This window comes from Crocodylus siamensis, chromosome 2 (genome assembly GCF_052110815.1).
Source record: "Crocodylus siamensis isolate JL-2025a chromosome 2, ASM5211081v1, whole genome shotgun sequence".
NCBI classification, from domain to species: Eukaryota; Metazoa; Chordata; order Crocodylia; family Crocodylidae; genus Crocodylus; species Crocodylus siamensis.
This window is the reverse complement of record NC_143396.1, coordinates 217,065,078-217,088,294: the sequence shown is the minus strand read 5'-3', so window position 1 is coordinate 217,088,294 and position 23,217 is coordinate 217,065,078. Positions and strand designations below refer to the sequence as shown.

The window sequence follows — 23,217 nt, the reverse complement described above, 5'->3', positions numbered from 1 at the left end:
TCATGTGCTGTAAATTTAAAGCTACTTCTATTTAAAGGCTCTCTCAGTTTCCCATCAGATGCTTGGCAAAAAGTAATTCCAGCAGGAGGTTAACATAAAAATTAAATACAGATAAAATTGCTTCCTTCAACAGTCGTATTGTTAAGGACAGATTTAATCTATTTCAACTTGAAGAAAAAAATATATTTTAACCTTGATATATGAATCCCACAGAGTTAATTGTAGCAAGATGCTGTACAGAGAGCTGCTAACAAATGGAGAAAACAGGCAAATTTTAACATTTCCAGTATTACAAGTTCTTAATTCTAGTATTTACCTATTAAGAGCAAAAGCCACCAATGTCAGAACAGCAACTGTCCTACCTTGAAACAGTACACATACTGTCAGTTTAGAAGTTTGGTGCAAATGAGGGACTTTTTCATGATGTATAGAAGACAGCACGTGTGTTCACACATACACATGCATTTCTTGATGAATGTTTTACATGACGGTGTGCTTTCATCAACATAAGCTCAAGATAGCAGTATTATTCCTGGTAAGCCAGCGAGTATATTATTCAGTTTATCCTCAGCAACTGCCAATAAAATCCTTATGCAGCATAATATCATCAACATGCATTCAGTAGGGGACTGTTGTAAGGCTGACATTCCCTGTGCATTTACTCACTAGAGGTCACAATGCCTAAGCTTCTACAGCTATTTTCCCTTCCCACTCCAGTGGCTTATGACTCAGCCCTCTGGCTAGGTCACTGTGGAAGTTCAACCACCTCAGCCAATATCAGAGTGCCAGAGAACTACTACAGTCACAAAATACACATAAAATAACAGTCTTTAATACAGCTGGGCTTATTTCTCAATCAGTCTAAAGCTATTTCTCTAGTCCCAGCTCTCAGACCCTGCGACAGCCTGACAACACCCATCAACAGGTTTCAGATAGCCCCACAATTGCACCCAATTGGCAACTCAACTGCTCAAATTCCAGTAAGCCCCAGTTAAGCAAATTCTACCCTTTTTAGCCCTTCTCCCATGCCTTTCAGCCAGTACAGGTGCAGCAGCCAGGGTTGGCTGCAGTCACCATGACTTATTAACCCTTTCCAAGTCTGCATGGGCTTTGTAAACCGCAACAGAGAATCACACACTCCTAGGAAAAATATTTTAGAAAATGTTTCGGCATTTTTTTTGACTGATTAACTGAGGGCCATTTCCTTTGTTTTCTCCATCTCTAATGCCTGGCATTTACGTCATTATGAATTCAACTGTAAAGAGTTTGTGGAAAGCATACGAATACCTGAAAACTTAAAATAGCTTTTTTCAACAAAAACAGCACAGTTCAGAGATTCAACAGCTTACCTTGACTTACGAGGAAAGGCTGAAAGAACTAGTCATTTAGTCTGGGGAAGAGCAGACTGGGGCAGGGGGATTTAATAAAGACCTTCAAATATCTGAAAAGCAACTACAGAGAGGATGGAGATGAGGCCTTAGGGCACAGGACTAGGCGTAATGGCCTCAAACTGCAGCAAAGGAAATTTATAGTTTCATAGTTTAGGCTGAAGATCAAGAGGAACTGTCTGGCTATGAGGGTAGTCAAACAATGGACAGGCTACCTAAAGAAGCTGTGGAATCTCCAATCCTGGAAACTTCCAAGAGCAGGTTACATAGACAGTTGGCTAAGAACGTTTACTTGAGGACGATCCTGAGGAGGGGGCTGGACTGGATGACCTTATGAAGTCCCTTCCAGTCCTACTTTCCTATCAGCCTACAATGTTCAGCCCTTAACAGACATAGTAAATGTTGTGACCTCCACTGGGTACCTGTGTATGAAACACCTGTGCCTAGTCCTGCAGTGTTAGGAATTAGGTGGAAAGACTTCATGGCTCAGAAGGCAATTAATAAACTGCAGCAGAAAAAATTTGGCTCAAGCTACAGGACCTGACTCCAGTCCGAGGGCTATACAAAGTGGAGAAGAAACCAAGTCAAGGAGATGTGGGAATGATTTATCGTCTGTGCGTTTCTCTTTGCTTCTAAGTCAGCAGCAATGATGGTTTCACAGCACTGTGCAAAGGTTACCCACTTTCTTAAAAGTGCAGCATACCACACGCCCCTTTTTTGCCCCCAAACTGGGGTGCTCATCTTAGGCAGGGAAGCTGATTTTTCAAGACAGAAGATGGGAGACACTGTTCTCTAATGTGTGGCCTTTTTCTGGTTCAGCAGGCAGGGAGGGAAGGGGAGGAGAGGAGTCAGGGAGAAGAGCAAACAGCAGCAGGCTCCAGAGCAGGGACTCCAGGCAGACCAGCCAGCGAGCTCAGAGCACATGTGGAGCTCCAAGCAGGAGCTCTGCTGAGATGCGGTACAGCTGTGAGAGCTCCCTGTGAATGCACTGCACAGCCAAAGGTGGTGGGAGTTGCAACTGCACCGTGTCCTCTCCTGCTCCAACCTACTAAAACCAGGGAAGCTGAGATCACAACAGTCCAGTGAATTAGGACCCAGCACAGGAGTCTGATGCCTGTCCAAATGGAGAAGTAAGCCTTAGCTGTGATGGGAAACAACTTGAAAAGTTAGAATTAGCTATGAAGGAGGTGAAAAACAGTAGGTGAGTGCACATGACCAATTCAAAAGTACAAAATAAACTTGCTTTATCAATTGCTATCACCTCTGCGTCTGGAATTTTATGAAACATATGGTCCAGGAAGGAAACTGTTTCAAACAAAATCCTCAACCATGCCTACTGGCATCAGAATGCCTAGGTTCCAGAGAACAGGAATAATTTCCATAGCAACTTTAATCTTGGGATATCAAAGCACTTTATAAAAATGAATGTCTCAACCCAACATTGTTATACCCACTTTACTGCTGAACTAGTTCCAACACAGGCTTCAGTTTAATCAGTCAAGGTTCTTTACAGTGTAACAGTGAGGAGAAGAACGTGGCTTGCCATGATTCTACTCTCCCCAAAAGTACAAAAAAAAATCATTTTAACCAAAAAATGACAGGTGCAAAAGATCTCACAAGTAGTAAAATGCACTAATCACAAGGCCAGTGACATTCAGGCAGATGCACCACCTAATAGGGATAAGAATCACATGGCTGCAATGAAAGAAGAAAGCAGGACATGCCCTGTTAAATATTACTAAATAATGTAATTCATGTGCAAACAAGTGACAAATAATTCTTTAAAACTGTACAAGGACATAATACAGAAAAATAATCCTCATAGATACAGACTAGAAAACACAAGAAGATATAGTTAAACCAAATAAATATCAGTGATGTTTACTAGAGATCACAGTGGAAAGCACTAGAGAAGCAGAATGAGGCGGGGAGAGGAGGAGAGAGGCAGGTGACCCACAGCTGAAAGCAATATCAACAAGTCTTCAATTCATCTGCAGAGGGGTATCTGCAAACACTTTTATTAGTCAGGCTCCAGGTTAGCAACTCTTTGCCTGCACAGCAGGGCTGAATGCTACCCACCTGCCAGCCTTGCCTTGCACCTGCCATCTCAAAAAGACAAATCCCTACTGTGAATCCTTCTTCTCTTCACCAGCCCCTGAAGTCTTACATTGTGATAAATGTCTGTGTATTAATTAATGCTTGCATACTGCCACAAATGTGAAGAATATAATCTTCATATAAGCAGGCAACGAGGAATAGCAGATTTGAAAGAGTTTAGAGAGTGAAGATTTGGTAAGTCACATAATTTCAGATGTGATGGTTCTAACCAAAGGAGTTGCAAGATTCTTTTTTCAGGATGGAGGAAGGCAAGTGTGTTTTTAACCTGTGTCAAGGGCCATCTTTAATAAGTAATCACCACACTGTGAAACTGATGGAGCAGAAGGAAACAGACAGCTGTGGGGCATGCGGTGGTTTATTTGTTATGAATTAATGATGTGAAACAATCCATTTTTTTTGCTATTCAGCATAATACTAGTCCATAGGTATTATTGTCTGAAGATACGATCTGGAAATATCACAAAACCACTCATCACCAGGAGTATTTCACAGTTGCTCACTGGGATTCCACTAATAAATAAGGTTGACAGTGCGTGAAACGCATAGATAATCTGTGCATGTGTCCTCAGCATGCAGGAGACAGAGCTGAACTTGGAAAGATGAGAAGAAGGTAGACAGAGAATCTATTGACAGAGCTTACCACAATTTCATCCCAACATTTTTACCACCTAAGACATGCCAGCATATTCTCCAGAGACGCAGAGCAATCACAATATAAGGGGAGACTGGCACTGAGAAGATATTTTCAATCCTGCTGAAAAAGAATTGGAGTTTTAACATACTCAGTGATACTCTGGAACTTAAAACAATGATTGGTCTCCGACCATTTTTAGACCAGCTGACTTCACTCCAAAAGTTAATGACACTCTCCAAACAAACATACTAGCCTGACTTGGTGGAAAGGAAAAAACTGGAAACAGCTGTTTGCTGGGTACTAAAATACATAAAGACTATGGTAAATGAGCTATTTTAAAATACCAGCCTACAGAGACAGCTAGCAGATAGTTTAAAGAAGTTTTTAAAATATTTTTAAATGTGTTTCAAAGAACCTGAGGAAAAGACACTGTGTATATTAGAGAAGGAGAGAAAAATATGCTATACAATGTATTCTAACTATATGCATATCAAATACATGCATAAAAACACCAGTTTTAATTTTTATCTGTTTCTGTTATAACAAACATTGGTTATCTGCATCATGGTTAGGTGCAGAGCTCTTCAGCCCTAGTATCTACTTGGTAATGTCACTACTCCATTTAAATCACTGAATTGGTGAAACTGAATAAAAGCCTCAATTTCAAGGCTTCTAAAACACTTCTCAACTGATTAGATACTATCTATTTCAGCAGTGCTATTAGAGGCTGATAGATCTATGAAAAATAAAAGTAACAAACCTTAATGAGGTGCAAAAACCTTAGCAGACACTGTTCCTGTAATTATTAAGCACTGTTTACAATTAGTTTGGGTAAATGTATAGCCTTTTCTCAGACATTCCCTTTAACAGAGTCTATTTTTTCTAAATACATTTTTGTTTTTATAGTTGTGCACATTATACGTTATTTGGACTGTAGCTGAGGTCCCAATATTCTAAGTACTTCCCATACACAGGAAAACTTCCCTTGCTCTGAAAAGACAGCTTCTGATTTAGCAAGATGGTTAACTCCTAAAATCACAATGTATAACAGTTACACATTTTCGAATGAGTTGGTCTTTAAGCCAGCCTGCCCTGCCTTCTGTCTGATTTGAGAGTAACACAGCTAAGTACTTCTCTCAACATGTAGCAGATTATTCATGTTAATTTTGAGTTTTATTAATCTAAATCAAATTAACTTCAAAATACCTGATTTCCATATAACCCAAACAATACTACATCTCTTACAAGCACCACAGAGAAGCTACTTTTCCTTGTGGTCTCCGTTAGTGAACCAAAAGGCAGCAGCCAACATAGTTAACCACTGTGGAGTGACTAAAGGGGAAAGGAGACCTCTGATGGCTGTTACGATATTTGCAGAAGACTCTCCCTGTATATGGAACAAAGATAAGCCAGTTGTAGAAATCAGACCTGAAATAAATTTACCTCTCTGTTCCACTACACAGAGCACTGTATCATACCTTACACACAGTATAACATCCAGTAATGTCTAGCTTGAGGCAGTTAAAGGGAGCCTCTCAACCTTGTGAGACTAATTCACAGGTGAAGCCTTACCGTTAGTTAATTTTCTTTCTTTCTAAATTTTATCTTCTGAAACCTAATCCCAGCTCCTTGAACCACTTACAACAACATTTTCTACACCTTAAAACCTTTGAGCATAACAGGGGAGGAAAGATAGCTTTGGAGCTAAAGTTGTACACACAAACTCCAGAGACCAGCATTCAATCCCTGCTCTGCAAAAGAATTTCTATATGATTTCAGGCAGGTTATTTAAGGACAAGTTTGCTAAAATATTTTGGTGCTCAACTTGTATTTTGGTGTATAATTCCCATTTGAATAAATATCTTTGGTGTCTAAGTTCCTCACTTCTACAATAAGGAAAGCAATATTTCCATACCTTAGAAAGGTGTTACATGGATATACATATTTAACACTTGTAAGACACTGAGACACAAGTGGGCCATGTTAACACTTTAGACACAAGTATTTGAAAAAGGCACGCATCTTTTTCCCTTTCTGACTCGAGCTGTAATTATATTTTAGTATTAGTTCGGTGCTCTGAACATAACTAATCTTGCCGCATGCTAATTCTGTAACTAGAGTCTTTCCCAAGATGTTCAGTCACTCCTATAGAACTTCATATGGCTAACAATTTTGCTGACCAGTTCAAATGAAATACTCATTGTGGCGGACCAGTAGGAGGTGCTCCTGAGCCACCCACCTCACTGTGCCCGACCACCTTCCAGGCTCCAGTGCCTCCCTAGGATGCTTCACATCTGGCCGACCCCCTTCCTGGAGCACACCCACTAGCCTGGGGGTAGAGCTGCCACCACCCAGGGACGGGCTTGATTCTGGCACGGTGTTCCCCGGGAAACACAAGACTGGTAGCCCTTGAGGGTACTTGACTCACTTCAAGAACTTGGGATGCTTCCCTCAGTCAGAAGCACAAGTAGCGGTCTCCCTTAGTCAGATGAACCAAGGGGACCCCAAGGCATAATCTAGACTTACTCCCAGTAAGTCTCCCATGCCAGGTACAAAGAAGAACTGCATTGGTTACAAGGAGTAGGGTTGGAATAGGGTATAGAGTTGAGTAGTATCAGAGAAATCCCATAGAGCAAACAGGGTGGCTGGAGTAGCCTTTGATCAAGCTATATATCTAGTTAGATCTCAGGTAGCTTACTCACAAGTATCATCCAGAGGCAGGTAGTTCCTTGATAATAAGTTTTGAGAGAAAGAACAAATTTCAGATGGTCCAGCTCTTCTCTCTCTTTCTCCGAGTTTTCCTCATGGCTACTGCCCCTCCTTCTGGGCAGTCTAACTTACATAGCCCTTATGACCTTATTTACCTGGTCCAATGGAGGCCAACACCTGTTGGCTGCTAGCCAACCAATTTGAAATGCATCACTGGTTGACAGGCAGACTAGCAGAGTCTCTAGCCCACCAGGGAGCCCAAGCCCCTCACCCAGGTATGCGATGCCAGTCACGTAAGCAGAGGTAGCAGGTTTCCCCACCCCCTCAGGAATGTATCCAGCTCAAGTTACCTAAAGAGATAGGGTAAAGTGTGTACCCTCTGCAGAGCCCATACTAACCAAATTGCCACCCAGCAGAGTTTTTGGGGAGAAACAGAGGTGGCCTCTGCCACACTCATATGCACACAGGAACTCCCAGCTCAAAGCAACTGCTGATTTAGACTTTTCATAGTACCAACTCTTTACCAGAAAGTTTCACTGGACAGAAATCGGAGTCAAACTTCTTTAACCATGTTCTTGACTCTGCCCAATTCATCTCATGGCCTCAGACAAGTAACCATCTCTCTGGGCCTGCATTTTCCCAGTCATAAAACAGGTACAGGAACTCTCACAGCAATCAGCCAGCTTAATTCAGATATGGAATACACTCTATGAGTACTCTCTCTCATCCAAAAGTTATGTTTATAAACAACTCCAGTGTCGGAGGCATTCCTCAATCTCTCCCTTAAATCCAATTAGATATGTAAAGGGCGAAATTACACACAGGATGTATGAGTTTCTTAGAAAATTATCTTCACTTGCACACGAAGTGATAAAAAAATTTCACTCTGGGGGAATTTGAGTTACTGTGTATTGAGAAAGCAAGGGGAACACAAGAAATAATATAATTACCAAAAAAAGAATTGGACCAGGCTTCAGAGGTTAGCACCATTGCTGCTAATGACAAGTGCCATCATATCTTTAAGAGGCAGTTGGGAACTAGATTTTACATTTCATAGAATTTACTGCAATCTAAACTGTGATGGCCTTGACAACTATTGACACAAAATCCCGTTCTCTATTTCATAAGAGCATATCTCTATCCCATAAGGACAAGTTGGCAACTGGAAAAAAGGACAACAAAAAGGCCTTCTATAGATGCATAGGGAGCAAGGAAAAAAAAAAAAAAAAAAATTGGGCTTCACTGTGGAACCCCTACTGAATACTCAGGGGCAGCCCAGTCAATCCCAGCAAAAAGGCAGAACTTCTAAATATATACCTCACATCAGTATTCCTTAAATCAAATCAGGGCAGTTCACCTGACCAGAGACCCAGGGAATATGGGGAGGACAACAAATTATGTTAAATCGGTCCCAAACAGGCAAGGGATCTTCTGCAACACTTGGATGTTTTCAGGTCTCCCGGACCAGATGACCTGCATCCAAGAGTCCTGAAAGAGCTGGCTGAGCTTACAGCAGCACCACTGAAAATGTTGTTTGAAGAGTCATGGAAGTTGGGAATGGTCCCCGATGACTGGAAGAAGGCCAATGTAGTGCCCATCTTCAAGAGAGGGAAGAGGGATGACCCTGCAAACTACAGACTGGTCAGTCTAGCTTTGGTCCTGGATAACATTTTTGAAAAAATTGTTAAGGAGACCATCAATTAATCACAAGCTGGTAACTGATGGGGTGTTAAGAAACAACCAGCACAGCTCTGTCGAGGGTAGATCATACCTGACAAACCTGGTGTCCTTCTATGACCAGGTAACTAAACATCTGGACAAGGGACACAAGGTTGATGTCATTTACCTAGACTTCAGTAAAGCCTTTGATTCTATTTCCCATGGTATTCACTCAACCAAACTGAAGGGTACTACTGGGCTGGACCAGTCTACAGTGAGGTGAGTGGACAACTGGCTTAGAGGCTGAACCCAGAGAGCTGTAATCGATGGGATGGTCTCATCCTGGAGGGCCATCTCCAGTGGTGTTCCCTAGGGATCAGTGCTCAGACCCATGCTCTTTAACATATTTATTAATGTCTTTGATAAGGGGGTGGAAAGCTCAATGATTAAGTTTGTGGATGATACCAAGCTGTAGGGAAACACGGGGATTTCAGAGGATAGGGCAAAGATCCAGGATGACCTTGACAGACTGGATTTGTGGGCTGAACAGAATCAGATGAGGTTTAACAGGAAGAAGTGCAAGATCCTTCACCTGGGCAGGAAGAACCTTCACCATAACTACACAATGGGTGGTGGTCCATTGGCTGGCACAACATCTGAATAGGACCTGGGAGTCATGATAGCCTGGAAGATGAACATGACCCAACAGTACAACAAGGCTGCCAGAAGGGCAAACAGAACTGCAAGGGAGGACAAGGACCAATGGGCATACACTAATTGAAGGTAAATTCAGGCTGGACATAAGAAGAAAAACTTTTTTCTCTGAAAGGGTCACCAGAATCTGGAACACACTCCCAGCAAGGTGGTGCAGTCCCCACCCATGGAGGTGTTCACGATGAAACTGGATAAGAACCTTGTTGAGCTCATCTGAGCCCAATACTTTCCTGCCCATGGCAGAGGACTGGACTTGATGATCTTGCAGGTCCTTTCCGGTCCTATGATTCCATGATATGTGTTCACATGACATGCTGTAGAAATTCCAGGTTTGGAGTTTGGGTAACTGAATTTTTACTCAAAAGTTCTACAATTGCAATCACATACAGTATACTTTACCTTCTGACATAAAATGTAGTGCAATATTGCTAAACAGCTGTTCTGCAAATTTAGCTGCACCAGGAATGGGTAAACTGATCTTTGTAAATACAGTATTTAAAAGTGTTCACATTACTGTGTAAACATCAGTTCCTGTATTTTAGGGCATACAAGAAGACAACTGAACAAACAAGCTCAGTTAGGCTCCGGAGCGGTGAGATGCACGGGTGAAGCCCACTGCGCCCCCACTCCCCCGAAGCCCCCCAGACACCCCCTCAGCAGCCACCGAGCCCCCTGCCAACCCCCAGCACAGCCGGAGGTAAGCGGGCTTGTGGTGGGAAGGGGTTAACTCCTCGCTCCCTGGGAGGAGGCCGGCTGCGTGGAGCCGGGCCGGGTCAAGCCCCCGCCCAGGACCCTACTTGGCCCAGCCCCCAGGGAGCCACGTGACCAGAGCCGCGCGAAGAGGCTGCGTAAACAGGCGCTCGAGTTAGCGTGGAGTTTGTGCAGGAGAGGGCGCGGGAGGGCACGAGACCCTGCCTGAGACCCCCCCAGAGTAGTCAGCCCCAGCCGTAGCCAGCCTATCAGAGGCATGACACGGATGGGCACGCGCCACACCCCGAGGGTCCCCTCGGGCTCTGCGGCCCCCCCATCGGGCACCTCAGAGATGGCCACCCAGACGGAGCCCCTGGCTCTCGGCTGTGGGGGCTGCCTGTCCCTTTTTCAGGCTCTGGGGCCCGGGAGCATGGCCACCTCCCCTTGCGGGGTCTGCTCCCTACTGGGGTCTCTGGCACGCCAGCTGGAGGAGCTCCAGGCCACAGTCCAGAGTCTACGTGCCATCAGGGACTGCAAGCAGGAGATAGACTCCTACTGCCAGGCCCTTCTCCCCCGGAAGCCGCAGGATAGAGCACCGTCTCCTTCCACGACTAAGGAGGACTCTGGGACCTCCCGCTCTGCCCAGTCAGGGGCATGGACCAAGGTGGTCAAGGGCCCTAAGGCCTGCCGCACCAAGGCCCCTCCCTCGCCGGAGCTTAGCAACAGGTTCGCACCTCTTGCAGCCCCAGCAGAGCCTGCTCAGTTACCAGCTCCCGCAGGCAACCCAGGCTCAACCGCAGCTACTGCCCCCGCTCTCCCCAAGACAAAATGAAAGGTGTTTGCTGGTGTCATCGGGAAGACTTTGGCTTCCATGACCACAGCCCGCTCTTTGGCGAGAGAGGCAGCGAGCTGCTGGGAAGAGATGGCCACCTCTCCCCGCTGGGGAGGAGGCTCTTCTCAGCCAGGCTGGCTGACCTGCTCCGCCGGGTTTTAAACTAAGCCCGCTGGGGGATGGGGGGACTACTGCCACTGCTGGCCCACTGAGCAACCCCTGCAAAGCCAGCAGACCAAGGCACTTAAGGGAGCCCACCCTGGCACAATCTGCGGGCAAGGCAAGAGCCCCCAAGGGGACACTTGCCTGCCTGTACACTAATGCCAGGAGCCTGGGCAACAAGCAGGAGGAGCTCGTCCTCCTTCTCAGTGCAAGGAATTATGACGTCATTGGGATAACGGAGACCTAGTGGGACTCCACCCATGACTGGACCACGGGTATAGAGGGCTATACCCTGTACAGGAGGGACTGTGTTGACAAAAGGGGCAGGGGTGTAGCTCTCTATGTAAAGGAAAGCTACATGTCCCTGCAAGCTGATGTTGGCGACCGGCATGGACAGCTAGAGACCCTCTGGGTAAAAATTCATGGGGAATACAGCACAGGGGACACAATGGTGGGAATCTACAACAGACCTCCTGCTCAAAGTCCTGAGCTTCACCAGGAGTTCGCCCGGGAACTGACTGAGGCCGCCTGCTCCAGGACCTTGGTTTCATAGACATTAGACATTAGGGCTGGAAGGGACCTCGGGAGATCATCAAGTCCAGCCCCCTGCCCAAAGGGCAGGAAGTCAGCTGGGGTCATAGGATCCCAGCAAGATAAGCATCCAATTTACTCTTGGTTGCCATGAGCGACTTCAATTACCTGGACATCTCGTGGGAAGATCACTCAGCAAAATCCGAGCGGTCGCAAAGCTCTCTCTCATGTGTGGATGACCTCTACCTGACTCAAGAAGTCTATGGGACAACGAGAGGCAAAGCGCTGCTCGACCTGGTATTGGCTACGGGGGACGACCTAATCGGCGACCTAGTGATCGATGGGAAGCTGGGTGACAGCGACCACGAGCTGATCACCTTCACCATCCGCCGTAAAGCTGGCAAGTCAGTCAGCAACACAGAAGTCCTTGACTTCAGAAAAGCCGACTTTGACAAGCTCAAGAGGCTTGTCGGTCAGGCCCTTAGGGACCATGACCCCAGGGAGATGGGAGTTCAAGAAGAGTGGTTGCTTCTCAAGGAAGCGATCCTCAATGCACAAACTGAATCTATTCCAACATGGAGGAAAGTCAGCAAGAAGGCACAGCAGCCCTCCTGGCTCTCCAGGGACCTAGCGGACCTCCTGCGGCTAAAAAGGAAAGCCTACAAAGGATGGAGGACGGGATTCACCTCCAAGGAGGATTATTCTGCGCTGGTCCGGTCCTGCAGGGACCAAACCAGGAAAGCCAAGGCTGCAACTGAACTCCAACTAGCTTCAGGCATCAAGGACAACAAAAAGTCCTTTTTCAGATATGTGGGGAGCCGGAGGAAAAGCAAGGGCAACACTGGACCCCTGCTAAACCAGATGGGGCAACTGACGCCCAGGAAAAAGCCAACCTATTAAATAGGTACTTTGCATCAGTCTTTCATCAGTCCCATGGGATGCCCAGGCCTGCTATGGGACAGGGAGATCCGGGTGATGGGGATCCCCTACCCTCCATAAATGCTGACCTCGTGAAGGAACACCTTGAGAAGCTGGATACCTTCAAGTCAGCCGGCCCTGACAATCTGCACCCCAGGGTACTCAAGGAGCTGGTGAGCGTCATAGCCCAGCCCCTGGCACGGATCTTTGAAAACTCCTGGCGCTCTGGTGTAGTGCCCGAAGACTGGAAGAAGGCCAATGTGGTGCCAATCTTCAAGAAAGGGAGGAGAGTGAATCCGGCTAACTACAGACCCATTAGCCTGACTTCTATCCTGGGGAAGATCTTAGAAAAGTTTATTAAGGAGGCCATCCTTGATGGACTGGCCCAGGCTAACATCCTAAGGGATAGCCAGCACGGGTTTGTTGCGAGTAGGTCTTGTTTGACCAATCTCATTTCCTTCTATGACCGGGTGACCTATCACCTGCACAAGGGAGAAGAGATTGATGTCATATATCTTGACTTCAAAAAAGCTTTTGATCTGGTATCCCATGATCACCTCTTGGCCAAACTGGCCAGTTGTGACCTTGGCTCCACCATGATCCGCTGGCTGGGAAATTGGCTCCATGGTCGGACCCAGAGGGTTGTAATTGATGGCAGTCACTCATCGTGGTGCCCTGTGACCAGTGGGGTCCCTCAAGGCTCTGTCCTGGGACCCATACTGTTCAATATCTTCATTAATGATGTGGACACTGGAGTCAGGAGTGGACTGGCCAAGTTCGCCGATGACACCAAACTTTGGGGCAAAGCATCCACGCCAGAAGGTAGGCGGGTGATCCAGGCTGACCTGGACAAGCTTAGCAAATGGGCAGACGAGAACCTGATGGTGTTTAACACCGAAAAATGCAAGGTTCTCCACCTTGGAAGGAAAAACCTGCAGCATCCTTATAGGCTCGGCAGTGCTACGCTGGATAGCACTACAGAAGAAAGAGACTTGGGGGTCATCATTGACCACAAGATGAACATGAGCCTGCAATGCGATGCTGCGGCTAATAAAGCAACCAAAACGCTGGCTTGCATCCATAGATGCTTCTCGAGCAAATCCCGGGACGTCATTCTCCCCTTGTACTCAGCCTTGGTGAGGCCGCAGCTGAAGTACTGCGTCCAGTTTTGGGCTCCACAATTCAAAAAGGATGTGGAGAAGCTTGGGAGAGTCCAGAGGAGAGCCACGCGCATGATCAGAGGTCAGGAAAACAGATCTTACGATGACAGGCTGAGAGCCATGGGACTCTTTAGCCTGGAAAAGCACAGGCTCAGGGGTGATCTGATGGCCACCTATAAGTTTATCAGGGGTGACCACCAAGATCTGGGGGAACATTTGTTCACCAGAGCGCCCCAAGGGATGACGAGGTCGAATGGTCACAAACTCCTGCAAGACCGTTTCAGGCTGGACATAAGGAAGAATTTCTTTACTGTCCGAGCCCCCAAGGTCTGGAACAGTCTGCCAGCGGAGGTGGTTCAAGCACCTACATTGAACACCTTCAAGAGTAGATTGGATGCTTATCTTGCTGGGATCCTATGACCCCAGCTGACTTCCTGCCCTTTGGGCAGGGGGCCTGGACTCGATGATCTCTCGAGGTCCCTTCCAGCCCTGATGTCTAAGAAATCTATGAAATAATAATAAAGGAATATGCAGGACACTTAACTTACACCCTGTCTTAACTGGCATGCATACCCACTGTTTCTATATATAAAGTCATATTTAATACGGTGACCATGATAAGGTTTAAATTCTATAATCTATTTTACCTGTCTCTGCATCTCTTCAATCTGTCGTTGGGGAATGCTTTGCAGAACGCTGTACATTTCAGGCATCTTTTCTTCTGGTATTATAACAGAGGCTCTAAATGGAAAAAAATTAAGGAGGGAAAGAATAGAAACAATAAAAAATCCTGTATTTAAATATAAAGGTGGTCCATCTAAACAGACTTCCCATAGTAACATGCCAAGTACTGGAGATTTCAGAGAAAAAAAACCCTCCTTGTAAAGCTACTCATTATTTAGTAAAATACCATTCTCCCTAGCCAATCAATCCAAAAGTAATGCCCACAACCCCCACCCCCCCAAAAAAAACCCAACCATGCAGGATATATCCACAAAGGAATAACACCAATGGCATGATCTAATGTCTTAAGTATGGACTGGGAGCCAGAGATTTGAGTTACAATCCCAGCTCTGCCACTTGCTTGTGACCTCAGAGAAGTTACTTAGGAGGGAAAAGGGTGTGTATGCTCTCATGCACACAACTGAGGAACTTGCATGCGCAATCCCAGGCGCCCTCATACATTTTGCATGCCTTGTAAACCTTAACTTCCGCAACTCAGTTGTTCCCACTTGTAAAATAAGGATACTTGTCTTTTCCAAATGCATTTGGAAAATTCAAACTGCATTATAATAAGTAACATATATTGTTTATATTAATTTGTATTATAACTTAAATGCCTGCCAGGCTATGTGCAAGAAGGCCAAATAGTTTTGTTCTGTAGATGAATATCCCAGGCTACAAAATTAACCAGTCCCAAGAACTAGACAATCTGTGATGCTCACTATCCTTCCCAACACACACTTGCTTTTCCTTTCCCTTATTTCTTATGCTTAAATACTTTAATAGTCTACACCAAGGATGGCCATACTGTCGCATATGTGCCACAAGTGACATGGACAGCCTTTGTGCATGACACAACAAACTGGGGAGGGAGCAGGCAGCAGATTGGCAGCACATAGGGCAGGAAGCAGAAAACAGAGCAACAGATCAGACAGGGCAGGAAGCAAAAAGCAGAACAGCAAACTGGGCAGAAGGGTATTGGAGTGACACTCAGAGAGGGTTTATTTTGTGACATGCCTGCTAAAAAAAATTGGCCCCCCTCTGGTTTACACTCACCCTACTATCAGCATTCTACTCAATACCCTATGTACTTCCTTGTTCCTTCATTTATGTGTTGTGAGATTTCAAATAGTTTGGTTTTATTGCATGCCACCAAAGGCAAGAAAAGATCTCTTGCAGAACAATAAGTACAAACCTCTTCCAGTCCAAAACTTCAGAGAAAGGTAAAATATAGGAGTCAGCAATGATGACAGGGACACAGCCAGCCTGAAGCACATCACTTAACACAGCCTGCCCCAAGCGGGCACCACGCAGCACGACACAAAATGTAGCTTCCTGTTGGCAAACAGAAACCAACACAGACATCAGAGATAAAAAAAATATTATACTGTGACAATTTATACTACCATGCACTCACCTCTGGAGATGCTGGTTAAAAGGAAAACAGGTTTGCTCTTTGCTATCATAATGATCTCATTTATAAGACTAAAAATAAGTGTGCAACTTTATTCTGCATTGGTCCACAAGTGTAAGGAGCAGAAATGAAGACTTCATGAATCCAATAAGGTGTTTCTATCTTCAGTGCAGAAACCTTAATCTTGAAAGTTTTAATGCATCAAAAAGGACAAACTAAAAATGCCAACTCTTTAAAAATCTTAATAGTTGAATATGATCATGATTGTTCCTCTAGAATTATACATATGTTCTTTAGGATATCAGTGAAGATAACCCAAGATAAACTTTTCTCCCTGCTGATATACTCTTAAAAAATCTGATTATATCAACAACAGTTCAAAAACACTTAATGTACAACTGGAGAATAGGAGATTGGTTAAAAGACTGGTAGTAGACTATAAAAATATTTTCACCTCAGGCTACCTAGCTCAGAACATTATCAAGTTGAAGTTGAATTGACAGCTGTTCAGTTGGCCATGTCAAAAGTTCTCTGGTCTTGGTCCAGTACCAAAAATTCAGGTAGCCACAAAAGACAACATTCCTATTGGCACTAATTTGCAACACGGTTGGTATCCGAAGAAGAAAGGTCAAGAACCAAGACTATACTGTACTCTCACCTTACCCGTAGCCTTGTCAGGAACGTGTGGGGCAATCAGCCAGGGAATCCACATAGCTGTTGCCTATTCTGTACTTGTCACATGCTTCCAGGGCTGAGAGACTAGAATTTTTCCCCAGCCCCAAAAATCATATAAAAATAGTTCACAGTTTTAAAAAAAAAAAAATAAGATTAGGGTACTATAATCTAAGAGTCCAAGAAAAGAGCAGGAACAAAGTAGAGAAGGCATTCAGTTTGCTTTCTGTAGGAGACAATGAAACACCAGCACCAGAAATCTTTGTCTCCTTATTTGCTTCCCAATAAAGTTATGAAATATATGTGCATCTCAGCCCTGCACTGAACCCCAGCCAAAAGATGACCTGAACAGGAAACATTAACAACCTAACAGCCCAAGTGTCTGTCTAATAGGAAGCCAGTAAAAACGAGTGCAAGTAAGGAGCTACTGAGATCATGGTCCTCTGACTTTTGTGGGGGAAAAAAAGCAGGGATGGGTGTGGGGGTGGAGTGAGCAACTAAGTGAGAAGAAAAAAAAGAAAGGAGCAACACACATTTTAAACATCCACTCGACAGACCACAGGGCAGCAGGTGGAAGACTTCTGGTAAGGTCTGAGAGAATAAAAAAAAAGAAGAGTCCCAGATGTGGACACACATGCTCATCTGCCCAGATAACCATTTTTCCTGTCTAGACAAAGGTTACTATAAATACATCTCCTCGCATCACCACTGTTATCAGCCAGACATTCCAAAGGGAGATGCAGAGCTCTGCAAAGGAAAGTATTTTAACAATCTCGGCATGTGCCAGCTCTTTTCTGAGTTAAAAAAATATCCCCTTGCTTGCTATCCTTGAGCAATCCAGTCTGCATGTGAAGAAGCAAAGCAAACAGACTTTTTTTTCCCCTTCTGGCTGAAGTTTTCGGGACTTGGGATGACCCTTCCCCTCCCTCTCCTCCTCCACCACATGGAATTTTAAACATCTTTCCTGCAAAACATAACAGAGCTGGTGGAAATTTTGCTTTTCCTCCATGTATTTGTTGTTTTATCATCATTTGTTGAAGTTCAAAGATGGATTATATGCTGGCCAGAGACGGAGTGCAGCATGATACTCACCCACTGCCGGATGGCACAGTTCACTTCACCACACCACGTGCCAAAGCACCCCTCTCTCAGGGAATTGCCAGGAGACACAGGGGTCTGAGAAAGCCTATCTGGTTTTATCTTCACTGACACATCAAAAGCCCTCTGGAAGTTGGGCCAAGGCCATCAAACACATTTCACCTAGATGTTTTTATAGCTGCATGCTGTCAAATCTTCTAGCTCAGTTTGTCATATCTATACAGGGAACTCTGTGGGGTTTTTTTTAAACTACTAAACTGCATACAAAAATAAAACCTGACAGACTTTAATAAAACACGGATCTCATTTACCCAAACAAATCTACACAATACTCCTTCCAACCTCATTTTAATCTTCCTTCTGCATGTGACAAAGAAACCCTCTGTTTTCAAGCACTGCCTAATGTGAATTGGATTGACAGAGACAAGAAGAAACATAAAACCCAACTGCCTGACTATTTATGGTCAGTTTGCACATCAAGTAAAATTCCCAGTGCTGGCCACTGTAAGTCAGATGATATATTTCTGGCCCAGCAAAAATCTGCCCAACATTTCCACTGTCCTAATGTTATCTTCACTTCCCGTCTTAACCCTATGTACTGCACTGTTACGCAGCTACCATATCCACTCCAGAAATGGTTACCTCTTGGAAGCAGCTAAAGCAATCCAGAGCAGCCTATTAATTGAAGTTTATAGTTTACTTCTGACTCTTGAAAATCAAAGAGTATTAAAAACTAAAAGTAAGGACGACTTTACTTCAGTCAAGTTAGCAGACTAGTCATACTCTGACACTTTCAGGAATTTAGTTGAAAATCAAAGAAATGTCCTCCCTACTCATGCAAGACAGGGCTTCCATGACTAATGTCAAACATCAGGTGAGATTTTAGAGATGGAAAGGCCTTACCTGAAGCACCTGAGGGTAATCAAAGACCTGGTTCCTGTTGCAACGTTTACGAACAGATGGGACTCCCTCTGAAAGATTTGTGCATTTGTCCAGAATCAGCACAGATTCCCCATTCTCAGCTTGAAGAGCCTCCAAGTCAAAGCGGTACTCTGGGTGCAAAGCCATTTGTGATGAAAGGATGAAGTACCTGCGGGGACTGAGCCGAAGAACCAAGGTTACCTAACATTTCCATAAGCTGCTCCCGTAAAGACTCTGAAACACATTTCTATCAACTTTGGTCCAGAAGAGTCCACATTACTTAGCCACTGGACACACTGCAAAGCTTTCTTTTGCTTATTTGTTTAAACTTCCAGCATTCATGGAAGAACCTGGATGGAAGTTGGAAAGGGTTCTGATGCAGTTTAATTATGGTTGGGTCAGATCCAGTTATAATTACATAGATAACTGGCAGTATATATTAATGGATCAGTACAGCACACAGTTTCACAAACAGCTTAAAATGTATGTAATTTAACAAGGGCACCCCCTCAGTTTAGGACAGGCAATTCTCTCAAGTTTCATGAACTGAAATAAAAATGGCTCTGCAAAACAGAGAAAGCTAGCCTTTGAACTCAGATTACTGCACTACGTATTCACTAGTTTTAGTTGAAACTACATATTCATTAGTTTAGTTTAAAACACGTACAACACTTGGGCTGACAGAAGCTAATTTTCCTCCTTGCACTCTGTTTACTTAATTTTGTATTGGTCAAAGATGCTAAATTGACAGCCTCAACCCTCTCCACTCAACAATGAAACAAGTACGGCAACAACAGTGACAGGACAAATTTCCCCACACATGTTTCTACGGGTCATTTCTAAAGATATGGCTTCTGGATCAGACGATGAAACGTAGCTATATTCCCCAAAGTGCTTAAACACCGGTCTCTAACAAATTATTTTTGACAAATTATATATCTAACAAATTATAATGAAAGTTGCTGACACTCCGGATAATGTAATATTAAAATATTATGAAAGTGCTCATTAACAGCTGAGGTCAAAAAATGCAAGGATATACCCTCAAGTTAGATGGTCATAGCTTTAAACTGTGCATTTTGTTAAAGCTGGAATACAGCATGCTTTTGTAATTTTAAGAAATCACTTAAAAGACAGACTACTCCATTATTCTTCATACAAGGGAATACACAGCATGTGCCAGTCTGCACACTGCCAAGAAAATTCAGGAAATATGAGGCCTAGATCGAGGAATCCAATTTCCCTCGCTTGATGGCTGACTTTTTTTTTTTAAAATACAGCCCTGAAAAAATACCTAATATAACAGTAGACACCATCCTGCTGTTCCGCCTGCCCCTTTACCCATCTCCATGCCAGCAAGTTTGGTCACTTCAACTGACAGCTGAAAATGGCAATTTTTAAAAAAAATTCTATTTCTGTAAGTCTCAAACTGCTCACAATGGCTTGCTGAAATATTTACTATTATTAGCAGTGGATTTATAGCTTTTTGAAGCCAAGGAACTATTAAAATAGAAAAGGAAACCTAAATTACATTCTCAGTTCAACTCTCCGAAAGAAAGAAATATAAAGATTTCCCTTCCAGGCCAGCACAGCTAGTACAAATGGCCAGCCAGAAGTAACAGAAGATAGTTCATTTTTGGGAAGGAAAATTCTGCCATGAAATTGTCAACATTCCCTAATATCAGAGTCTGGCAATCCAAAAATTACTGTAATTATATATAAAATTACAAAGTATATCAAAACAGCAGGACAGTGAATATTAAGCTGCTTTTGTCATTCTCTCCACACTTCAACACAAAAGAAAATGAAACTCGTTGTTTTTCAAATTATACAAATGGTGACTGGCCACCAGATGGCACTCAGCTACTTCTTTAGTAAGTGAGAACATGGGCAGTGAAAGATAACTAAGCTAATTGGACTCACTCTCAACTATCTATCTCTTCTGTTAAGCACTACAAACTGATCGTATACAGACCAGAAATGTATGAAGCAGTCTGTACTTAAAGGGAGTGTAGCTCTCTGTATCTGGTTCAATAACTGCCCTACCAGATGCATTTTGCCTAGGTAAAAGTACAATATTCTCTCCTTTTGTGCCTGAGCACAAAAAAAAATTTAAAATTCCAAAAAAACAACTTGTATTGTGCTGCTCTCCTCAAAAGTGACACAAGCAGATATGGTGGGAGAAATGCACTATCCATATGAGCAATCACAAGCAAACATAAGAATTGCCATTTACTGGCTCAGACCATAGGTCCGTCTTGCCCAGTATCTTCTATCACACAATGGCAGAGTGGATACTGAAAGGGAGAGTGAACAGGGCATGACCAGGGTTTTTTCCACTTCCCTCTCTCACTTGCAGCCTCCAGCATTTAAGGTCTAGGAAATTCTAATTCAGAGGCTCTATCCCTAATTCCCATGCTCGACAGCTACTGATGCTCCTTTCCTCCAATAATATATGCCCAATCCCTTTTTGAATCTAGCTAAACTGTCAGCTTCCACATCTGGTGGCAATGAGTTCCCTGCTTTAATTACACGCTGTGTGAAAAAGAACTTCCTTTTGTTAGTTTTAAACTACCTACGTTTTAAACTACGTTTCATTTTGTGACCTCTAGTTCTTGGGTTATATATCTTTGAGTCATAACTGTCACTGTATCCAAAATAATTCTATCTTGCAGTCCTCCAAAAGCAATAGGAAGAACACTGACCTTATCACCAGGAGGCACAGATTACTGCCACATATAATCAACTTTTAATCTCAAATTTGCTGCATCCCTTTCACCACAGAGGGGCTATCTGATATAGTGGAGGGGTACAAGATAGACATGGTGCAGTTACACAGTGGTAACTACGCAGTATAGTTAGCAGTGCCCCGTGTAACAGGTTACTTATCTCCTAAGGGCCAACACTCCACCGGAAATGTAGTTAACAGTACAAATCACAAGCCCTCTCACACAGTTTATTCATCTGTTAAACAGAATAAAAGAGGTAAGCAAAATCTAATTGCTGTCAAGTACTTGCAAGAGCTCAGTTAAAGGATTGATTATATAACATCTGCCAAAGTCTTGTACAGGTATCACCTACATGATAAAGGAAGATTGGTGATGGAACATGTCTCTTACCTTACCAGTAATCTCTGTACATGAATGCAAGTGCACATGCATACCTATAGCAAGTTTATCATCCTGATAGCTTATATGTTTCCTCAGTACCATCAGCAATTTGGCAGCTATAGTCATATTCTAACCCCATCCCTGTTAAATAGCTGTAATCAGTTCAATACACCAGGATCATTTTACCCGGGTACTCTTTCTGGCAATTCGACCTCTGCAGATAATGGGCTATAAACAGGAATGCTGACATCATAGCCTTGTCGGTAGGTCCACGTGGAGAAGCCTCCTCCAGCCAACAGAGCCCTGAAAATAGAAAAGAAGAGAAGACTGTAAAGAGAGAACATAGGATATCCCTCTAATTTCCAGGTCTTGTCACTTTGGTCATCATTCCAAAAGTAATTGCTGGCTTCTTGCTCAGAAGTGCAAATGTCTATAAATCCTTTATCAACAGCTTTCCCCCAGGCAGTTTTAACTTCATTTTAACCTTCCCCAACTGTTCTACCTAAAAAGAAAAGAATTACAATTTTTTTTAAGTGCAGTTGCTGTTGAAGGTACTATATTTTGGATGAGATGCAACAACTTAATCATCATTAAAAATCCTGTAGTATATTTGCAAGCCCTTGTTGCAAGCCAGTTTCAGATAAAGTACATCCCTTATTCAGCTGAACATCAGATTTTTCAATCCTTCCCATAAAGTATTATCTGTTGTGGCTTGGAACTGTCAAGCGTCAAGATACTTTTCAGGTACAGATGCAGCAATTTTGTATTTTTACAGTTTAAAGTACTTTTGGATTCTTGGGTGGGGAGAGGAGGAAAAGACTAGCCTCATTAGTGCCATTACATAACACAGTCCATTTACACACAGGCACATGCTTCTTAAACTTTCAAATGTGAAGCCTTCCCATTTTGACACCTCTGCCACAGTGCAATTTGCTGCAGGTTCATCTCTTAAGCACAATTTAATGTGTCCACAGTCTTAGTTTTTCCATTAATAAATGCCATAAATGCAAACACAATCACTCAATAAACCCTTGAAACTAAACCCTTGAAAACAGATGCAGCTCAGAGACCTGTATAGTGGGAAGCCTGGAATAATAAAAGTTGGTTATTTTAAGATATAATTCACCCTCCCAAAAGGAAGGAACTGACTGGCAGACTGACAACCTATCCCTGGCTTTTAATAAATGGGGCAGCTTTCTGCAACATGGAAAGAATGAGCTTCAAGGAAAGGAAGAAAATGTATGAAGGAGAAAACTGAACTTTTCTTGTTTCTAGCAGAAACTTATAATGTAGTATATCATATTCCTTATTTCTGTTTGAGCTTCTCTGACATATGCTAGTAGAGGGCAGGTGCCTTTCAGCTAAGCTTTGCCCACAACGGCCATGTGGCATAATGAATGCAATATCCTAGTCAAAGACGACCAGGCTTCAGGGTCTTTCTGACCAGCTACTTCGGCAGCTCATTAGAATCTCCATCCTTCATTAGAGCAGCAGGTCATGCTATAGTTTAAACTGGCCTAGGGCAGGGTGCCAAAGATACAGGCTGCAGGCTAGACCCCTCTCCCAACACAAGCCAAATCCAGCATCATGGTATCCACTTTGGCTGGCCTGGGATGAGAACTACATGTGGTGCCTCTTCCAGGATGGATGGCATGTTCAGCATGGGCCCTAGAGCAGCTGCTGCATGCAGCACAGTTCCAGGCCAGCCAGAGCAGGTGCTGGATCCAGCATGTGAAGGGAGGGGGGCTGCTCCAAGGGTCCCCC

At 43.8% G+C, this 23,217-nt stretch overlaps 1 protein-coding gene across 1 annotated transcript in view; it reads right to left on the bottom strand.

Moving 5' to 3' along the window:
• The window catches only part of EXT2 (exostosin glycosyltransferase 2), a 112,157-nt gene that overhangs the window by 74,223 nt on the left and 14,717 nt on the right, over positions 1 to 23,217 (bottom strand). The window contains exons 4-7 of the mRNA XM_090032973.1: positions 21,640 to 21,756; positions 18,326 to 18,521; positions 15,434 to 15,573; positions 14,163 to 14,256 (exon numbers count right to left, since the gene is read on the bottom strand). Coding sequence (XP_089889099.1) covers positions 14,163 to 14,256; positions 15,434 to 15,573; positions 18,326 to 18,521; positions 21,640 to 21,756 — 547 coding nt within the window. The remainder of the gene's footprint in view (positions 1 to 14,162; positions 14,257 to 15,433; positions 15,574 to 18,325; positions 18,522 to 21,639; positions 21,757 to 23,217) is intronic.